At 52.5% G+C, this 24,190-nt stretch overlaps 1 protein-coding gene across 2 annotated transcripts in view; it reads right to left on the reverse strand.

Moving 5' to 3' along the window:
* The window catches only part of clic2 (CLIC family member 2), a 50,738-nt gene extending 26,999 nt beyond the window's left edge, over nt 1-23,739 (reverse strand). The window contains exon 1 of one of the 2 annotated variants that reach the window (XM_043704476.2): nt 23,575-23,739. In XM_043704476.2, the coding sequence (XP_043560411.2) occupies nt 23,575-23,581 (7 nt within the window). In that variant the 5' untranslated portion in view covers nt 23,582-23,739. The remainder of the gene's footprint in view (nt 1-23,574) is intronic. The other variant, XM_043704477.2, reaches the window with a different exon arrangement.
* Nucleotides 23,740-24,190: the final 451 nt, after the last annotated feature.

The following is a 24,190-nucleotide window of genomic DNA, read 5'->3' on the forward strand; positions in this document are numbered from 1 at the left end:
TTCATGATTTGCCTGTGCCCATAAAGATGGAGGTAAAAGCCAGGCAATGTTTATGTGCCTACCTCATCTCCATCACTGTAGCATTGACCCAAGATGGTCCAGCACTGCTTCTCTGTCCTCCAATATTGTCTGCTAGCAATATTGAGCTGAATTTTATCATTTTGGCTAATTCCGAACTGTGCTGAATTGTTTAGAGGGATTTACATCATGAAGCCGAATTAGCTTTTTTTCACCCTATCTTTTCAAACTCACCTCATTAGCCAGTTTAACCTGAATCTATGGTGTCTGTCATATCCAAAGCCCCATCAAAGCCATATACCGGAACAGCTCGCCACTCAGCGGATATTTGCAGAACGATGGGTATTGTTGAAAGGCTACTGTTTACCTAGTCAAGAGTTGGGAACCTAGTGTTGCCTCTCATTGGCAACATGATAGCACAAAGTCACGAAGTCACATTGCAAACTGGCAAGTGACCTGAGCTAACATGAGCTTTTATTTACAGACAGCAATGCAAACACAAAGAAAACTGGTAGCAGCTGAAGTTCATTCTGATAATGCAAACCAGATTCCAGCAGCTTGAGCACAAATATTTTACAGTCCACAATTGCTTGCTGCTCTCAGCTCCTGTCTGTTGGAAGCAGGTATTAATGAAGTTCTGTCTTGCTCAAAGCACCTGGCTCAGTTGAGCTTTGTCAAGGAAAGGACAACTTCCTACTCTCCAATGTCCTTATCTTCTTCCTTGAAAGACTGCTCCTGCTCTCCGCGTCCCTCAGAATTCAGCACATCACCTTGTTGCCTACTCCAATTGTGCAGAGTACGGCACGCCAGGCTGATGCAGTATGGACTATATGAGAGGCTCCCATACTAGTCCAAGCAATGGGACTACATCTTCAGTTGCCCTATCTCCTGCTGGCCCTGATTCAGGCACAGGCAGCATTAAACCTGGGCACCACATCAACCAAGGGATTGTACAATGGTGTGGTGAGCCAGTGTCACGGTGGGTAGCCCTTGCCCACCAGCCCCCACCCCCCCCCCCCGCACTTTTTCAGGCATCAAGTATCTGAGAGTACTCCAGGATGTGGGAGTAATGGCAGCTGCCAGGGTAGTGAACATACGCTGTGAGGAAGTGGTAATGGTGATCGCAGATCAACTGAATATTAATAGAACAGATCCCCTTCCTGTTGATGGATTTCACAGTGTTAACATATGGACCTCTTAGTGTGTGCAGTTAATGGCACAGTTTCTACATTGAAAATGTGCCTCATTCATCCCCAGGAGTTGGAATCTTGCGCACCCCATGTATCCTGAGTGTGTTACAGCTGTGAGCTGTCTCTGAGCTGAGGACTCCTCGTTCTCCCTGACAGCACATTGCTGCTCCTAGGCTTGCTGTTAGCCCTCATCCTCCTGTATTCACCTTCACCTACTTAGGAAGGCAGCCGCAGTGACCGACATCCACCAATAGCTGGGGCACAGATCACTTTCTGGAACTTACCAACATCAGCATCTGAAGTAGTGAAAGAGGTTCGTAGATCTTAGAACGTTCTTCATTGGCAGATCAGAGGTGTGCACTATACAGTGAGATAAGCTACACTGTGATAACTAGGGACATGTCTCCATCATCCATTCACATTTAGCCTCAGCATGTGCAGCAACTTGAGGATGCTGCTGTGCTAAATGAGTGACCAATGCTATTTAGAAGGGAGTGACTGCAATGCTCCCACAGTTTACGGACTCTGGAACCACACCAAACCTTCAGCTTCTCACTGCATTCAGTACAGACCATCGTTAGACTCTCATGACTAATGATGAAGCGACGTTGTTCGGTCTCATGATGATCATGAGGGTTTGTCAGATGCCAGTGTCTATAGATGGCAGGTGCCCATGGGTCGAGCCCTGAGATGTTGTTCAGTCATAAACAACAAGGAGACTCTTTGGAGTAAGGAGCTCTGAAATACCCGCTCTGACCTCCATGTTGAGTTTTCTAATTGCCCAGCTCATTTGGTGAGACGGGAAGCTGAATTTTAATGAGGTGAGTTGTGCTGATAACAAAGTGTTGAACAAACAATAACCACCCCCACCCCAAAATTGGCAACTCACCATTGCCAGGTGGCAATCGTTCCACGGTACTTGTGAAAAGCATGAAAGCAAGAAGCTCATAAATTTGAGATGGGACTGCCTGGACTTCTCACCATAGCCAATATTGTTCAGGCTTCTATAAGCCTTCCATCCATTATGTTTACATAGCCCCTTGAACATGCTGAAAGTATCCCAGGGTGCCTCACAGGGCCATTAGACAACAGAGTTTTGACACTGAGTTACATGAGGAGGTATTAGATTAAATACCACAAAGCTTGGCCAAATTGGTAGATTTGAAGAGTACCTGAAAGACACCCAGAGAGGATGAGAGGACTGTATCCAGAGCTTGGGCCCAAGGCAACAGCAGAAGCAGTCACCAGTGGTGCAGCATTTACAATTAACAATGCCCAAGATGCCAGAATTAGACAATGGACCTGCTCGTCTACTGCGTGTCACCTTGTTCTTCAAGACAGAGGGATGAACTGGATTGTTTATTCAGCACGGCAGCTCAGTGGTTAGCACGGCTGCCACACAGCACCAGGGTCACAGTAATAGAAAGATAGCCCAGAAAATAGCAGAGGTACCATCGCTTGGTCACTCACACAGACACCAGCTCAGACATTCACACAGACACCAGCTCAGACACTAACAAAGACTTCAGCTCAGACACTCACAGAGAATCGGGCTCTGACACTCACAGAGACTCCGGCTCAGACACTCACACAAACTCGGCTCAGACACTCACACAGACTCCAGCTCTGACACTTCACAGACTCCGGCTCAGACACTCACACAGACTCCGACTCAGAAACTCACACAGACTCCGACATAGACACTCACACAGACTCCGGCTCAGACACTCTCACAGACTCCGGCTCAGACACTCACACAGACTCCGACTCAGACACTCACACAGACTCTGGCTCAGACACTCACACAGACAACAGCTCAGACACTCACACAGACACCGACTCAGACACTCACACAGACTCCAGCTCAGACACTCACACAGACTCCAGCTCAGACACTCTCACAGACTCCAACTCAGACACTCACACAAACCCCAGTTCAGACACTCACTGAGACTCCAGCTCAGACACTCACACAGACTCCGACTCACACTCACACAGTCTCCGACTCAGACACTCACACAGACTCCGACTCACACTCTCACAGACTCCGGCTCAGACACTCACACAGACACCGGCTCAGATACTCACACAGACTCCGTCTCAGACACTCAAACAGACTCCGACTGAGACACACACACAGTCTCCGACTCAGACACTCACACAGACTCCGGCTCAGACACTCACTAAGACTCCGGCTCAGACACTCACACAGACACCGGCTCAGATACTCACACAGACTCTGTCTCAGACACTCAAACAGCCACCGGTTCAGACACTCACACAGACTCCGGCTCAGGCACTCACACAGACACCGGTTCAGACACTCACACAAACTCCGGATCAGACACGCACACAGATTCCGACTGAGACACTCAAACTGCCACCGGCTCAGACACTCTCAGAGACTCCGACTCAGACACTCAAACAGACTCCGACTCAGACTCTCTCACAGACACCAGCTCAGACACTCACACAGACTCCGACCCAGACACTAACACAGTCTCCAACTCAGACACTCACACAGACTCCAACTCAGACACTCACACAAACTCCCACTCGGACACTCAAACAGACTCCGACTGAGACACACACACAGACTCCAGCTCAGACACTCACACAGACTCCGAGTGAGACACACACACAGACTCCACCTCGGACACTCACACAAACTCCAGTTCAGACACTCACAGAGACACCGGCTCAGACATTCATACAGACTCCAGCTCAGACACTCACACAGACTCCAGCTCAGACACTCACACAGACACCGACTCAGGCACTCTCACAGACTCCAGCTCAGACACTAACAGAGACTCCGGATCAGACACGCACACAGACTCCGGCTAAGACACTCACACGGACTCCGACTCAGACACTCACACAGACACCAACTCAGACACTCACACAGTCTCCGACTCAGACACTCACACAGACTCCAGCTCAGACACTCTCACAGACTCAGACTCACACTCTCACAGACTCCGGCTAAGACACTCACACGGACTCCGACTCAGACACTCACACAGACTCCAGCTCAGACACTCTCACAGACTCAGACTCACACTCTCACAGACTCCGGCTAAGACACTCACACGGACTCCGACTCAGACACTCACACAGACTCCGACTCAGACACTCACACAGTCTCCGACTCAGACACTCACAGAGACACCGGCTCTGACACTCACACAGACTTTGACTCACACTCACACAATCTCCGACTCAGAACTCACACAATCTCCGACTCAGACACTCTCACAGACTACAGCTCGGACACTCACACAGACTCCGACTCAGACACTCACACAGTCTCCGACTCAGACACTCACAGAGACACCGGCTCTGACACTCACACAGACTCCGACTCAGACACTCACACAGTCTCCGACTCAGACACTCACAGAGACACCGGCTCTGACACTCACACAGACTTTGACTCACACTCACACAATCTCCGACTCAGACACTCACACAATCTCCGACTCAGACACTCTCACAGACTACAGCTCGGACACTCACACAGACTCCGACTCAGACACTCACACAAACTCCAGCTCAGACACTCACACAGACTCCGACTCAGTCACTTTCACAGTCTCCAGCTCAGACACTCACACAGACTCCGGCACTGACTCTCACACAGACACTGTCTCCATCACTCTCACAGACTCTGGCTCAGACACTCGCACAGACTCCGAATCAGACACTCACACAGTCTCGGACTCAGACACTCACACAGTCTCCGACTCAGACACTCACACAGACTCCGACTCACACTCTCACAGACTCCGGCTCAGGCACTCACACAGACACCGGTTCAGACACTCACACAGACTCCGGCTCAGACACTCACTAAGACTCCGGCTCAGACACTCACACAAACTCTGGATCAGACACTCACACAGACTACAGCTCAGACACTCTCACAGATTCCAACTGAGACACTCAAACTGCCACCGGCTCAGACACTCTCAGAGACTCTGACTCAGACACTCAAACAGACTCTGGCTCAGACTCTCTCACAGACACCGGCTCAGACATTCACACAGACTCCGACTCAGACACTAACACAGTCTCCAACTCAGACACTCACACAGACTCCAGCTCAGACACTCACACAGACTCCAGCTCAGACACTCACACAGACTCCGACTCACACTCTCACAGACTCCGGCTCAGGCACTCACACAGGCACCGGCTCAGATACTCACACAGACTCCGTCTCAGACACTCAAACAGCCACCGGTTCAGACACTCACACAGACTCCGGCTCAGACACTCACTAAGACTCCGGCTCAGACACTCACACAAACTCCGGATCAGACACTCACACAGACTCCAGCTCAGACACTCTCACAGATTCCGACTGAGACACTCAAACAGACTCTGGCTCAGACTCTCTCACAGACACCGGCTCAGACACTCACACAGTCTCCGACTCAGACACTAACACAGTCTCCAATTCAGACACTCACACAGACACCAGCTCAGACACTCACACAAACTCCCACTCGGACACTCAAACAGACTCCGACTGAGACACACACACAGACTCCAGCTCAGACACTCACACAGATTCCGAGTGAGACACACACACAGACTCCAGCTCAGACACTCACACAGACTCCAAGTGAGACACACACACAGACTCCAGCTCAGACACTCAAACAGACTCCGACTGAGACACACACACAGACTCCAACTCGGACACTCACACAGACTCCGAGTGAGACACACACACAGACTCCAGCTCAGACACTCACACAGACTCCGAGTGAGACACACACACAGACTCCCGCTCGGACACTCACACAAACTCCAGTTCAGACACACACAGAGACACCGGCTCAGACACTCATACAGACTCCAGATCAGACACTCACACAGACTCCAGCTCAGACACTCACACAGACACCGACTCAGACACTCTCACAGACTCCGACTCACATTCACACAGTCTCCGACTCAGACACTAACAGAGACTCCGGATCAGACACTCATACAGACTTCAGCTCAGACACTCACACAGACTCCGACTCAGTCACTTTCACAGTCTCCAGCTCAGACACTCTCACAGACTCCGGGTCAGACACTCACACAGACACCGACTCAGACACTCATACAGACTCCGACTCAGTCACTTTCACAATCTCCAGCTCAGACACTCTCACAGACTCCAGTTCAGACACTCACACAGACTCCAGCTCAGACACTCACACAGACTGCAGTTCAGACACTCACACAGACTCCAGCTCGGACACTTACACTGACTCCGACTCAGACACTCACACCGACTCCAGTTCAGACACTCATACAGACTCCAGCTCAGACACTCACACAGACTCCGGCTCAGACACTCACACAGACTCCGGCTCAGACACTCACACAGACTCCAGCTCAGACACTCACACAGACTCCAGCTCAGACACTCTCACAGACTCCAGCTCAGACACTCTCACAGACTCCAGCTCAGACACTCACACAAACGCCAGTTCAGACACTCACTGAGACTCCAGCTCAGACACTCATACAGACTCCAGCTCAGACACTCACACAGACACTGTATCCATCACTCACACAATCTCGAGCTCAGACACTCACAGTCTCCAGCTCAGACACGCACACAGACACCGGCTCAGACACTCACACAGACACTGTCTCCATCACTCACACAGACTCTGGCTCAGACACTCGCACAGACTCTGGCTCAGACACTCGCACAGACTCCGGCTCAGACACTCACACAGACTCCGACTCACACTCACACAGTCTCCGACTCAGACACTCACACAAACTCCGGCTCACACTCTCACAGACTCCGGCTCAGGCACTCACACAGACACCGGTTCAGACACTCACACAGACTCCGGCTCAGACACTCACTAAGACTCCGGCTCAGACACTCACACAAACTCCGGATCAGACACTCACACAGACTTCAGCTCAGACACTCTCACAGATTCCGACTGAGACACTCAAACTGCCACCGGCTCAGACACTCTCAGAGACTCTGACTCAGACACTCAAACAGACTCTGGCTCAGACTCTCTCACAGACACCGGCTCAGACATCACACAGACTCCGACTCAGACACTAACACAGTCTCCAACTCAGACACTCACACAGACTCCAGCTCAGACACTCACACAGTCTCCGACTCAGACACTCACACAGACACCGACTCACACTCTCACAGACTCCGGCTCAGGCACTCACACAGACACCGGCTCAGATACTCACACAGACTCCATCTCAGACACTCAAACAGACTCCGACTGAGACACACACACAGACTCCAGCTCAGACACTCACTAAGACTCCGAGTGAGACACACACACAGACTCCAGCTCGGACACTCACACAAACTCCAGTTCAGACACTCACAGAGACACCGACTCAGACACTCATACAGACTCCAGCTCAGACACTCACACAGACTCCAGCTCAGACACTCACACAGACTCCAGCTTAGACAATCACACAGACACCAACTCAGACACTCTCACAGACTCCAGCTCAGACACTAACAGAGACTCCGGATCAGACACGCACACAGACTCCGGCTAAGACACTCACACGGACTCCGACTCAGACACTCACACAGACTCCGACTCAGACACTCACACAGACTCCGACTCAGACACTCTCACAGACTCCAGCTCAGACACTCTCACAGACCCCGACTCACACTCACACAGTCTCCGACTCAGACACTCACACAGACTCCAGCTCAGACACTCTCACAGACTCAGACGCACACTCCCACAGACTCCGACTGAGACACTCACACAGCATCCGATTCCGACACTCACAGAGACACCGGCTCTGACACTCACAAAGACACGGCTCAGACGCTCACAGAGACTGCAGCTCCGACACTCACACAGACTCTGGCTCAGACACACACAGACTCCAGCTCAGACACTCACACAGACTCCGGCTCAGACACTCACACAGACTCCAGCTCAGACACTCACACAGACTCCAGCTCAAACACTCAAACAGACTCTGACACAGACACTCACACAGACTTCGACTCACACTCACACAATCTCCGACTCAGACACTCACACAGACCCCAGCTCAGACTCTCACACAGACTCCAGCTCAAACACTCACACAGACTCCGACTCAGACACTCACACAGACCCCAGCTCAGACTCTCACACAGACTCCAGCTCGGACACTCAAACAGACTCCGAGTGAGACACACACACAGACTCCAGCTCGGACACTCACACAAACTCCAGTTCAGACACTCACAGAGATACCGGCTCAGACACTCATACAGACTCTGGCTCAGACACTCTCACAGATTCCGACTGAGACACTCAAACTGCCACCGGCTCAGACACTCTCAGAGACTCCGACTCAGACACTCAAACAGACTCCGGCTCAGACTCTCTCACAGACACCGGCTCAGACACTCACACAGACTCCGACTCAGACACTAACACAGTCTCCAACTCAGACACTCACACAGACTCCAGCTCAGACACTCACACAGAATCCGACTCACACTCACACAGTCTCCGACTCACACTCTCACAGACTCCGGCTCAGGCACTCACACAGACACCTGCTCAGATACTCACACAGACTCCATCTCAGACACTCAAACAGACTCCGACTGAGACACACACACAGACTCCAGCTCAGACACTCACACAGACTCCGAGTGAGACACACACACAGACTCCAGCTCGGACACTCACACAAACTCCAGTTCAGACACTCACAGAGACACCGGCTCAGACACTCATACAGACTCCAGCTCAGACACTCACACAGACTCCAGCTTAGACAATCACACAGACACCAACTCAGACACTCTCACAGACTCCAGCTCAGACACTAACAGAGACTCCGGATCAGACACGCACACAGACTCCGGCTAAGACACTCACACGGACTCCGACTCAGACACTCACACAGACTCCAACTCAGACACTCACACAGACTCCGACTCAGACACTCTCACAGACTCCAGCTCAGACACTCTCACAGACTCCGACTCAGACACTCACACAGTCTCCGACTCAGACACTCACACAGACTCCAGCTCAGACACTCTCACAGACTCAGACTCACACTCTCACAGACTCCGGCTAAGACACTCACACGGACTCCGACTCAGACACTCACACAGACTCCGACTCAGACACTCACACAGTCTCCGACTCAGACACTCACAGAGACACCGGCTCTGACACTCACACAGACTTTGACTCACACTCACACAATCTCCGACTCAGAACTCACACAATCTCCGACTCAGACACTCTCACAGACTACAGCTCGGACACTCACACAGACTCCGACTCAGACACTCACACAGTCTCCGACTCAGACACTCACAGAGACACCGGCTCTGACACTCACACAGACTCCGACTCAGACACTCACACAGTCTCCGACTCAGACACTCACAGAGACACCGGCTCTGACACTCACACAGACTTTGACTCACACTCACACAATCTCCGACTCAGACACTCACACAATCTCCGACTCAGACACTCTCACAGACTACAGCTCGGACACTCACACAGACTCCGACTCAGACACTCACACAAACTCCAGCTCAGACACTCACACAGACTCCGACTCAGTCACTTTCACAGTCTCCAGCTCAGACACTCACACAGACTCCGGCACTGACTCTCACACAGACACTGTCTCCATCACTCTCACAGACTCTGGCTCAGACACTCGCACAGACTCCGAATCAGACACTCACACAGTCTCGGACTCAGACACTCACACAGTCTCCGACTCAGACACTCACACAGACTCCAACTCAGACACTCACACAGTCTCGGACTCAGACACTAACACAGTCTCCAACTCAGACACTCACACAGACTCCAACTCAGACACTCACACAAACTCCCACTCGGACACTCAAACAGACTCCGACTGAGACACACACACAGACTCCAGCTCAGACACTCACACAGACTCCGAGTGAGACACACACACAGACTCCACCTCGGACACTCACACAAACTCCAGTTCAGACACTCACAGAGACACCGGCTCAGACATTCATACAGACTCCAGCTCAGACACTCACACAGACTCCAGCTCAGACACTCACACAGACACCGACTCAGGCACTCTCACAGACTCCAGCTCAGACACTAACAGAGACTCCGGATCAGACACGCACACAGACTCCGGCTAAGACACTCACACGGACTCCGACTCAGACACTCACACAGACTCCGACTCAGACACTCACACAGTCTCCGACTCAGACACTCACACAGACTCCAGCTCAGACACTCTCACAGACTCAGACTCACACTCTCACAGACTCCGGCTAAGACACTCACACGGACTCCGACTCAGACACTCACACAGACTCCAGCTCAGACACTCTCACAGACTCAGACTCACACTCTCACAGACTCCGGCTAAGACACTCACACGGACTCCGACTCAGACACTCACACAGACTCCGACTCAGACACTCACACAGTCTCCGACTCAGACACTCACAGAGACACCGGCTCTGACACTCACACAGACTTTGACTCACACTCACACAATCTCCGACTCAGAACTCACACAATCTCCGACTCAGACACTCTCACAGACTACAGCTCGGACACTCACACAGACTCCGACTCAGACACTCACACAGTCTCCGACTCAGACACTCACAGAGACACCGGCTCTGACACTCACACAGACTCCGACTCAGACACTCACACAGTCTCCGACTCAGACACTCACAGAGACACCGGCTCTGACACTCACACAGACTTTGACTCACACTCACACAATCTCCGACTCAGACACTCACACAATCTCCGACTCAGACACTCTCACAGACTACAGCTCGGACACTCACACAGACTCCGACTCAGACACTCACACAAACTCCAGCTCAGACACTCACACAGACTCCGACTCAGTCACTTTCACAGTCTCCAGCTCAGACACTCACACAGACTCCGGCACTGACTCTCACACAGACACTGTCTCCATCACTCTCACAGACTCTGGCTCAGACACTCGCACAGACTCCGAATCAGACACTCACACAGTCTCGGACTCAGACACTCACACAGTCTCCGACTCAGACACTCACACAGACTCCGACTCACACTCTCACAGACTCCGGCTCAGGCACTCACACAGACACCGGTTCAGACACTCACACAGACTCCGGCTCAGACACTCACTAAGACTCCGGCTCAGACACTCACACAAACTCTGGATCAGACACTCACACAGACTACAGCTCAGACACTCTCACAGATTCCAACTGAGACACTCAAACTGCCACCGGCTCAGACACTCTCAGAGACTCTGACTCAGACACTCAAACAGACTCTGGCTCAGACTCTCTCACAGACACCGGCTCAGACATTCACACAGACTCCGACTCAGACACTAACACAGTCTCCAACTCAGACACTCACACAGACTCCAGCTCAGACACTCACACAGACTCCAGCTCAGACACTCACACAGACTCCGACTCACACTCTCACAGACTCCGGCTCAGGCACTCACACAGGCACCGGCTCAGATACTCACACAGACTCCGTCTCAGACACTCAAACAGCCACCGGTTCAGACACTCACACAGACTCCGGCTCAGACACTCACTAAGACTCCGGCTCAGACACTCACACAAACTCCGGATCAGACACTCACACAGACTCCAGCTCAGACACTCTCACAGATTCCGACTGAGACACTCAAACAGACTCTGGCTCAGACTCTCTCACAGACACCGGCTCAGACACTCACACAGTCTCCGACTCAGACACTAACACAGTCTCCAATTCAGACACTCACACAGACACCAGCTCAGACACTCACACAAACTCCCACTCGGACACTCAAACAGACTCCGACTGAGACACACACACAGACTCCAGCTCAGACACTCACACAGATTCCGAGTGAGACACACACACAGACTCCAGCTCAGACACTCACACAGACTCCAAGTGAGACACACACACAGACTCCAGCTCAGACACTCAAACAGACTCCGACTGAGACACACACACAGACTCCCACTCGGACACTCACACAGACTCCGAGTGAGACACACACACAGACTCCAGCTCAGACACTCACACAGACTCCGAGTGAGACACACACACAGACTCCCGCTCGGACACTCACACAAACTCCAGTTCAGACACACACAGAGACACCGGCTCAGACACTCATACAGACTCCAGATCAGACACTCACACAGACTCCAGCTCAGACACTCACACAGACACCGACTCAGACACTCTCACAGACTCCGACTCACATTCACACAGTCTCCGACTCAGACACTAACAGAGACTCCGGATCAGACACTCATACAGACTTCAGCTCAGACACTCACACAGACTCCGACTCAGTCACTTTCACAGTCTCCAGCTCAGACACTCTCACAGACTCCGGGTCAGACACTCACACAGACACCGACTCAGACACTCATACAGACTCCGACTCAGTCACTTTCACAATCTCCAGCTCAGACACTCTCACAGACTCCAGTTCAGACACTCACACAGACTCCAGCTCAGACACTCACACAGACTGCAGTTCAGACACTCACACAGACTCCAGCTCGGACACTTACACTGACTCCGACTCAGACACTCACACCGACTCCAGTTCAGACACTCATACAGACTCCAGCTCAGACACTCACACAGACTCCGGCTCAGACACTCACACAGACTCCGGCTCAGACACTCACACAGACTCCAGCTCAGACACTCACACAGACTCCAGCTCAGACACTCTCACAGACTCCAGCTCAGACACTCTCACAGACTCCAGCTCAGACACTCACACAAACGCCAGTTCAGACACTCACTGAGACTCCAGCTCAGACACTCATACAGACTCCAGCTCAGACACTCACACAGACACTGTATCCATCACTCACACAATCTCGAGCTCAGACACTCACAGTCTCCAGCTCAGACACGCACACAGACACCGGCTCAGACACTCACACAGACACTGTCTCCATCACTCACACAGACTCTGGCTCAGACACTCGCACAGACTCTGGCTCAGACACTCGCACAGACTCCGGCTCAGACACTCACACAGACTCCGACTCACACTCACACAGTCTCCGACTCAGACACTCACACAAACTCCGACTCACACTCTCACAGACTCCGGCTCAGGCACTCACACAGACACCGGTTCAGACACTCACACAGACTCCGGCTCAGACACTCACTAAGACTCCGGCTCAGACACTCACACAAACTCCGGATCAGACACTCACACAGACTTCAGCTCAGACACTCTCACAGATTCCGACTGAGACACTCAAACTGCCACCGGCTCAGACACTCTCAGAGACTCTGACTCAGACACTCAAACAGACTCTGGCTCAGACTCTCTCACAGACACCGGCTCAGACATCACACAGACTCCGACTCAGACACTAACACAGTCTCCAACTCAGACACTCACACAGACTCCAGCTCAGACACTCACACAGTCTCCGACTCAGACACTCACACAGACACCGACTCACACTCTCACAGACTCCGGCTCAGGCACTCACACAGACACCGGCTCAGATACTCACACAGACTCCATCTCAGACACTCAAACAGACTCCGACTGAGACACACACACAGACTCCAGCTCAGACACTCACTAAGACTCCGAGTGAGACACACACACAGACTCCAGCTCGGACACTCACACAAACTCCAGTTCAGACACTCACAGAGACACCGGCTCAGACACTCATACAGACTCCAGCTCAGACACTCACACAGACTCCAGCTCAGACACTCACACAGACTCCAGCTTAGACAATCACACAGACACCAACTCAGACACTCTCACAGACTCCAGCTCAGACACTAACAGAGACTCCGGATCAGACACGCACACAGACTCCGGCTAAGACACTCACACGGACTCCGACTCAGACACTCACACAGACTCCGACTCAGACACTCACACAGACTCCGACTCAGACACTCTCACAGACTCCAGCTCAGACACTCTCACAGACCCCGACTCACACTCACACAGTCTCCGACTCAGACACTCACACAGACTCCAGCTCAGACACTCTCACAGACTCAGACGCACACTCCCACAGACTCCGACTGAGACACTCACACAGCATCCGATTCCGACACTCACAGAGACACCGGCTCTGACACTCACAAAGACACGGCTCAGACGCTCACAGAGACTGCAGCTCCGACACTCACACAGACTCTGGCTCAGACACACACAGACTCCAGCTCAGACACTCACACAGACTCCGGCTCAGACACTCACACAGACTCCAGCTCAGACACTCACACAGACTCCAGCTCAAACACTCAAACAGACTCTGACACAGACACTCACACAGACTTCGACTCACACTCACACAATCTCCGACTCAGACACTCACACAGACCCCAGCTCAGACTCTCACACAGACTCCAGCTCAAACACTCACACAGACTCCGACTCAGACACTCACACAGACCCCAGCTCAGACTCTCACACAGACTCCAGCTCGGACACTCAAACAGACTCCGAGTGAGACACACACACAGACTCCAGCTCGGACACTCACACAAACTCCAGTTCAGACACTCACAGAGATACCGGCTCAGACACTCATACAGACTCTGGCTCAGACACTCTCACAGATTCCGACTGAGACACTCAAACTGCCACCGGCTCAGACACTCTCAGAGACTCCGACTCAGACACTCAAACAGACTCCGGCTCAGACTCTCTCACAGACACCGGCTCAGACACTCACACAGACTCCGACTCAGACACTAACACAGTCTCCAACTCAGACACTCACACAGACTCCAGCTCAGACACTCACACAGAATCCGACTCACACTCACACAGTCTCCGACTCACACTCTCACAGACTCCGGCTCAGGCACTCACACAGACACCTGCTCAGATACTCACACAGACTCCATCTCAGACACTCAAACAGACTCCGAGTGAGACACACACACAGACTCCAGCTCGGACACTCACACAAACTCCAGTTCAGACACTCACAGAGACACCGGCTCAGACACTCATACAGACTCCAGCTCAGACACTCACACAGACTCCAGCTTAGACAATCACACAGACACCAACTCAGACACTCTCACAGACTCCAGCTCAGACACTAACAGAGACTCCGGATCAGACACGCACACAGACTCCGGCTAAGACACTCACACGGACTCCGACTCAGACACTCACACAGACTCCGACTCAGACACTCACACAGACTCCGACTCAGACACTCTCACAGACTCCAGCTCAGACACTCTCACAGACTCCGACTCAGACACTCACACAGTCTCCGACTCAGACACTCACACAGACTCCAGCTCAGACACTCTCACAGACTCAGACGCACACTCCCACAGACTCCGACTGAGACACTCACACAGCATCCGATTCCGACACTCACAGAGACACCGGCTCTGACACTCACACAGACACGGCTCATACGCTCACAGAGACTCCAGCTCCGACACTCACACAGACTTCGACTCACACTCACACAATCTCCGACTCAGACACTCACACAGACCCCAGCTCAGACTCTCACACAGACTCCAGCTCAAACACTCACACAGACTCCGACACAGACACTCACACAGACTTCGACTCACACTCACACAATCTCCGACTCAGACACTCACACAGACCCCAGCTCAGACTCTCACACAGACTCCAGCTCAAACACTCACACAGACTCCGACTCAGACACTCTCACAGACTCCAGCTCAGACACTCACACAGACTCCGGCTCTGACATGCTCACAGACTCCGGCTCAGACCCTCACACAGACTCCGGCTCAGACATTCATGCAGAATCCGACTCAGACACTCATACAAACTCCGGCTCTGACACGCTCACAGACTCCTGCTCAGACACTCACACCGACTCCGGCTCTGACACACTCACAGACTCTGGCTCAGACACCCTCACAGACTCCGGCTCAGACACTCACACAGACTCTGGCTCAGACACACACAGACTCCAGCTCAGACACTCACACAGACTCCGGCTCAGACACTCACACAGACACCGACTCAGTCACTCACACAGCTCCAGCTCAGACACTCACACAGACTCCAGCTCAGACACTCTCACAGACCCTGGCTCAGACACTCACACAGACTCCAGCTCAGACACTCTCACAGACTCCGGATCAGACACTCATACAGACTCCGACTCAGTCACTTTCACAGTCTCCAGCTCAGACACTCTCACAGACACCAGTTCAGACACTCACACAGACTCTGGCTCAGACACTCACACAGACTCCGGCTCAGACACTCACACAAACTCCAGCTCAGACACTCACACAGACTCCAGTTCAGACACTCACACAGACTCCGGCTCAGACAGACACAGACTCCATCTCCGACACTCACAGAGAGTCCGGCTCAGACACTCACAGAGACTCCGGCTCAGACACTCACACAGACACCGACTCAGTCACTCACACAGCTCCAGCTCAGACACTCACACAGACTCCAGCTCAGACACTCTCACAGACCCTGGCTCAGGCACTCACACAGACTCCAGCTCAGACACTCTCACAGACTCCGGCTCAGACACTCATACAGACTCCGACTCAGTCACTTTCACAGTCTCCAGCTCAGACACTCTCACAGACACCGGTTCAGACACTCACACAGACTCTGGCTCAGACACTCACACAGACTCCGGCTCAGACACTCACACAGACACTGTATCCATCACTCACACAATCTCGAGCTCAGACACTCACAGTCTCCAGCTCAGACACGCACACAGACACCGGCTCAGACACTCACACAGACACTGTCTCCATCACTCACACAGACTCTGGCTCAGACACTCGCACAGACTCTGGCTCAGACACTCGCACAGACTCCGGCTCAGACACTCACACAGACTCCGACTCACACTCACACAGTCTCCGACTCAGACACTCACACAAACTCCGACTCACACTCTCACAGACTCCGGCTCAGGCACTCACACAGACACCGGTTCAGACACTCACACAGACTCCGGCTCAGACACTCACTAAGACTCCGGCTCAGACACTCACACAAACTCCGGATCAGACACTCACACAGACTTCAGCTCAGACACTCTCACAGATTCCGACTGAGACACTCAAACTGCCACCGGCTCAGACACTCTCAGAGACTCTGACTCAGACACTCAAACAGACTCTGGCTCAGACTCTCTCACAGACACCGGCTCAGACATCACACAGACTCCGACTCAGACACTAACACAGTCTCCAACTCAGACACTCACACAGACTCCAGCTCAGACACTCACACAGTCTCCGACTCAGACACTCACACAGACACCGACTCACACTCTCACAGACTCCGGCTCAGGCACTCACACAGACACCGGCTCAGATACTCACACAGACTCCATCTCAGACACTCAAACAGACTCCGACTGAGACACACACACAGACTCCAGCTCAGACACTCACTAAGACTCCGAGTGAGACACACACACAGACTCCAGCTCGGACACTCACACAAACTCCAGTTCAGACACTCACAGAGACACCGGCTCAGACACTCATACAGACTCCAGCTCAGACACTCACACAGACTCCAGCTCAGACACTCACACAGACTCCAGCTTAGACAATCACACAGACACCAACTCAGACACTCTCACAGACTCCAGCTCAGACACTAACAGAGACTCCGGATCAGACACGCACACAGACTCCGGCTAAGACACTCACACGGACTCCGACTCAGACACTCACACAGACTCCGACTCAGACACTCACACAGACTCCGACTCAGACACTCTCACAGACTCCAGCTCAGACACTCTCACAGACCCCGACTCACACTCACACAGTCTCCGACTCAGACACTCACACAGACTCCAGCTCAGACACTCTCACAGACTCAGACGCACACTCCCACAGACTCCGACTGAGACACTCACACAGCATCCGATTCCGACACTCACAGAGACACCGGCTCTGACACTCACAAAGACACGGCTCAGACGCTCACAGAGACTGCAGCTCCGACACTCACACAGACTCTGGCTCAGACACACACAGACTCCAGCTCAGACACTCACACAGACTCCGGCTCAGACACTCACACAGACTCCAGCTCAGACACTCACACAGACTCCAGCTCAAACACTCAAACAGACTCTGACACAGACACTCACACAGACTTCGACTCACACTCACACAATCTCCGACTCAGACACTCACACAGACCCCAGCTCAGACTCTCACACAGACTCCAGCTCAAACACTCACACAGACTCCGACTCAGACACTCACACAGACCCCAGCTCAGACTCTCACACAGACTCCAGCTCGGACACTCAAACAGACTCCGAGTGAGACACACACACAGACTCCAGCTCGGACACTCACACAAACTCCAGTTCAGACACTCACAGAGATACCGGCTCAGACACTCATACAGACTCTGGCTCAGACACTCTCACAGATTCCGACTGAGACACTCAAACTGCCACCGGCTCAGACACTCTCAGAGACTCCGACTCAGACACTCAAACAGACTCCGGCTCAGACTCTCTCACAGACACCGGCTCAGACACTCACACAGACTCCGACTCAGACACTAACACAGTCTCCAACTCAGACACTCACACAGACTCCAGCTCAGACACTCACACAGAATCCGACTCACACTCACACAGTCTCCGACTCACACTCTCACAGACTCCGGCTCAGGCACTCACACAGACACCTGCTCAGATACTCACACAGACTCCATCTCAGACACTCAAACAGACTCCGAGTGAGACACACACACAGACTCCAGCTCGGACACTCACACAAACTCCAGTTCAGACACTCACAGAGACACCGGCTCAGACACTCATACAGACTCCAGCTCAGACACTCACACAGACTCCAGCTTAGACAATCACACAGACACCAACTCAGACACTCTCACAGACTCCAGCTCAGACACTAACAGAGACTCCGGATCAGACACGCACACAGACTCCGGCTAAGACACTCACACGGACTCCGACTCAGACACTCACACAGACTCCGACTCAGACACTCACACAGACTCCGACTCAGACACTCTCACAGACTCCAGCTCAGACACTCTCACAGACTCCGACTCAGACACTCACACAGTCTCCGACTCAGACACTCACACAGACTCCAGCTCAGACACTCTCACAGACTCAGACGCACACTCCCACAGACTCCGACTGAGACACTCACACAGCATCCGATTCCGACACTCACAGAGACACCGGCTCTGACACTCACACAGACACGGCTCATACGCTCACAGAGACTCCAGCTCCGACACTCACACAGACTTCGACTCACACTCACACAATCTCCGACTCAGACACTCACACAGACCCCAGCTCAGACTCTCACACAGACTCCAGCTCAAACACTCACACAGACTCCGACACAGACACTCACACAGACTTCGACTCACACTCACACAATCTCCGACTCAGACACTCACACAGACCCCAGCTCAGACTCTCACACAGACTCCAGCTCAAACACTCACACAGACTCCGACTCAGACACTCTCACAGACTCCAGCTCAGACACTCACACAGACTCCGGCTCTGACATGCTCACAGACTCCGGCTCAGACCCTCACACAGACTCCGGCTCAGACATTCATGCAGAATCCGACTCAGACACTCATACAAACTCCGGCTCTGACACGCTCACAGACTCCTGCTCAGACACTCACACCGACTCCGGCTCTGACACACTCACAGACTCTGGCTCAGACACCCTCACAGACTCCGGCTCAGACACTCACACAGACTCTGGCTCAGACACACACAGACTCCAGCTCAGACACTCACACAAACTCCAGTTCAGACACTCACAGAGATACCGGCTCAGACACTCACACAGACTCTGGCTCAGACACACACAGACTCCAGCTCGGACACTCACACAAACTCCAGTTCAGACACTCACAGAGATACCGGCTCAGACACTCATACAGACTCTGGCTCAGACACTCTCACAGATTCCGACTGAGACACTCAAACTGCCACCGGCTCAGACACTCTCAGAGACTCCGACTCAGACACTCAAACAGACTCCGGCTCAGACTCTCTCACAGACACCGGCTCAGACACTCACACAGACTCCGACTCAGACACTAACACAGTCTCCAACTCAGACACTCACACAGACTCCAGCTCAGACACTCACACAGAATCCGACTCACACTCACACAGTCTCCGACTCACACTCTCACAGACTCCGGCTCAGGCACTCACACAGACACCTGCTCAGATACTCACACAGACTCCATCTCAGACACTCAAACAGACTCCGAGTGAGACACACACACAGACTCCAGCTCGGACACTCACACAAACTCCAGTTCAGACACTCACAGAGACACCGGCTCAGACACTCATACAGACTCCAGCTCAGACACTCACACAGACTCCAGCTTAGACAATCACACAGACACCAACTCAGACACTCTCACAGACTCCAGCTCAGACACTAACAGAGACTCCGGATCAGACACGCACACAGACTCCGGCTAAGACACTCACACGGACTCCGACTCAGACACTCACACAGACTCCGACTCAGACACTCACACAGACTCCGACTCAGACACTCTCACAGACTCCAGCTCAGACACTCTCACAGACTCCGACTCAGACACTCACACAGTCTCCGACTCAGACACTCACACAGACTCCAGCTCAGACACTCTCACAGACTCAGACGCACACTCCCACAGACTCCGACTGAGACACTCACACAGCATCCGATTCCGACACTCACAGAGACACCGGCTCTGACACTCACACAGACACGGCTCATACGCTCACAGAGACTCCAGCTCCGACACTCACACAGACTTCGACTCACACTCACACAATCTCCGACTCAGACACTCACACAGACCCCAGCTCAGACTCTCACACAGACTCCAGCTCAAACACTCACACAGACTCCGACACAGACACTCACACAGACTTCGACTCACACTCACACAATCTCCGACTCAGACACTCACACAGACCCCAGCTCAGACTCTCACACAGACTCCAGCTCAAACACTCACACAGACTCCGACTCAGACACTCTCACAGACTCCAGCTCAGACACTCACACAGACTCCGGCTCTGACATGCTCACAGACTCCGGCTCAGACCCTCACACAGACTCCGGCTCAGACATTCATGCAGAATCCGACTCAGACACTCATACAAACTCCGGCTCTGACACGCTCACAGACTCCTGCTCAGACACTCACACCGACTCCGGCTCTGACACACTCACAGACTCTGGCTCAGACACCCTCACAGACTCCGGCTCAGACACTCACACAGACTCTGGCTCAGACACACACAGACTCCAGCTCAGACACTCACACAGACTCCGGCTCAGACACTCACACAGACACCGACTCAGTCACTCACACAGCTCCAGCTCAGACACTCACACAGACTCCAGCTCAGACACTCTCACAGACCCTGGCTCAGACACTCACACAGACTCCAGCTCAGACACTCTCACAGACTCCGGATCAGACACTCATACAGACTCCGACTCAGTCACTTTCACAGTCTCCAGCTCAGACACTCTCACAGACACCAGTTCAGACACTCACACAGACTCTGGCTCAGACACTCACACAGACTCCGGCTCAGACACTCACACAAACTCCAGCTCAGACACTCACACAGACTCCAGTTCAGACACTCACACAGACTCCGGCTCAGACAGACACAGACTCCATCTCCGACACTCACAGAGAGTCCGGCTCAGACACTCACAGAGACTCCGGCTCAGACACTCACACAGACACCGACTCAGTCACTCACACAGCTCCAGCTCAGACACTCACACAGACTCCAGCTCAGACACTCTCACAGACCCTGGCTCAGGCACTCACACAGACTCCAGCTCAGACACTCTCACAGACTCCGACTCAGTCACTTTCACAGTCTCCAGCTCAGACACTCTCACAGACACCGGTTCAGACACTCACACAGACTCTGGCTCAGACACTCACACAGACTCCGGCTCAGACACTCACACAAACTCCAGCTCAGACACTCACACAGACTCTGGCTCAGACAGACACAGACTCCATCTCCGACACTCACAGAGATTCTGGCTCAGACACTTACAGAGACTCCGGCTCAGACACTCACACAGACACCGACTCAGTCACTCACACAGCTCCAGCTCAGACACTCACACAGACTCCAGCTCAGACACTCACACAAACTCCGGCTCAGACACTCACACAGACTCCAGTTCAGACACTCACACAGATTCCGGCTCAGACACTCACACAGACTCCAGCTCAGACACTCACACAGACTCCGACTCAGACACTCACACAGACTCTGTCTCAGACACTCAAACAGTCACCGGCTCAGACACTCACACAGACTCTGACTCAGACACTCACTGAGACTCCGGCTCAGACTCTCACACAGACTCCGGCTCAGACACTCACACAGACCTCAGCTCGGTCACTCACACAGACACCGGCTCAGACAGTCACACAAACTCTAGCTCAGACACACACACAGACTCCAGTTCAGACACTCACACAGACTCCAGCTCAGACACTCACACAGACTCCAGCTCAGACACTCACACAGACTCCAGCTCAGACACTCACACAGACTCCGACTCAGACACTCACACAGACTCCGGCCCAGACACTCACACAGACTCCAGCTCAGACACTCACACAGACTCTGGCTCAGTCACTCTCACAGACTCCGACTCAGACACTCACACAGACTCCGGCCCAGACACTCACACAGACTCCAGCTCAGACACTCACACAGACTCTGGCTCAGTCACTCACACCGACTCCATCTCAGACTCTCACAGAGACACCGGCTCAGACACTCACAGAGACTCCAGCTCAGACACTCTCACAGACTCCGACTCAGACACTCATAGAGACTCCGGCTCAGTCACTTTCACAGTCTCCAGCTCAGACACTCTCACAGACTCCGGCTCAGACACTCACACAGACTCCGGCTCAGACACTCACACAGACTCCTGCTCAGACACTCACTGAGATTCCGGCTCAGACACTCACACAAACTCCAGCTCAGACACTCACACAGACTCCAGTTCAGACACTCACACAGCATCCGGCTCAGACACTCACACAGACTCCAGCTCAGACATTCACAGAGACACCGGCTCAGACACTTACACTGACTCCAGCTCAGACACTCACAGACCCCAGCTCAGACACTCACACAGATTTCCGCTCAGACAATCTCTGTCACTGGCTTCGACACTCATAGACACTGGCTCAGACTCGCATTCAACAGCTGAGATACTGCTATACTACTAACCTTGCATTTAATAGATTGATGTGCAGCATATGGTGAAATTCCCAGACATTTACGGCTCTGTCAGGCCAACGTTAAAGATTGTAGTCTTTATGTTACTTCTTCAAAATATTCCATACGGCTTGACAGCATGAATTTCTTCTCCAGTTCCAAGTCAACAACTGTTGATTGTACATTTCAGTTATACATTTATGCATTGTTTTTCTTGCCACAGATCTTGGATTGAATTCAGTGCAGTAAATTAATTATTACCAACATAGGCCATGGATTTTAACAGGGCTCCTTCTTCCACAAGGTTAAACTGACAGAGTTTACAAGGTCATCACGTTTCTGTCATTTTGTTATTAGATTTCAAGCGTTGTTGACTTGCCAGTGTAGAATTTTACCATACTCTATAAATTTAAGCCACTTCTGCAATGATATCACTATCTTTCAGAAGCTAAAATACAGGACTATTTCAATCCCCACCAGTAATCTCAACTCTTCCTACATATCATTTCAGTGAGGGTAAGAAGTGTAAAGGCATTTTCATGCCCCTTAGTGAGACCTGCTGACTTATCTGTGCTGAAGGCTAGGTTTTGGGTCACAGACAACAAAACTGCAGAGGCTGGAATCCAAA

The sequence above is a fragment of the Chiloscyllium plagiosum genome, unplaced genomic scaffold, assembly GCF_037043375.1.
Source record: "Chiloscyllium plagiosum isolate Xiang-an unplaced genomic scaffold, Cpla_swu_hap1 HiC_scaffold_11, whole genome shotgun sequence".
In the NCBI taxonomy this organism is placed as follows: domain Eukaryota; kingdom Metazoa; phylum Chordata; class Chondrichthyes; order Orectolobiformes; family Hemiscylliidae; genus Chiloscyllium; species Chiloscyllium plagiosum.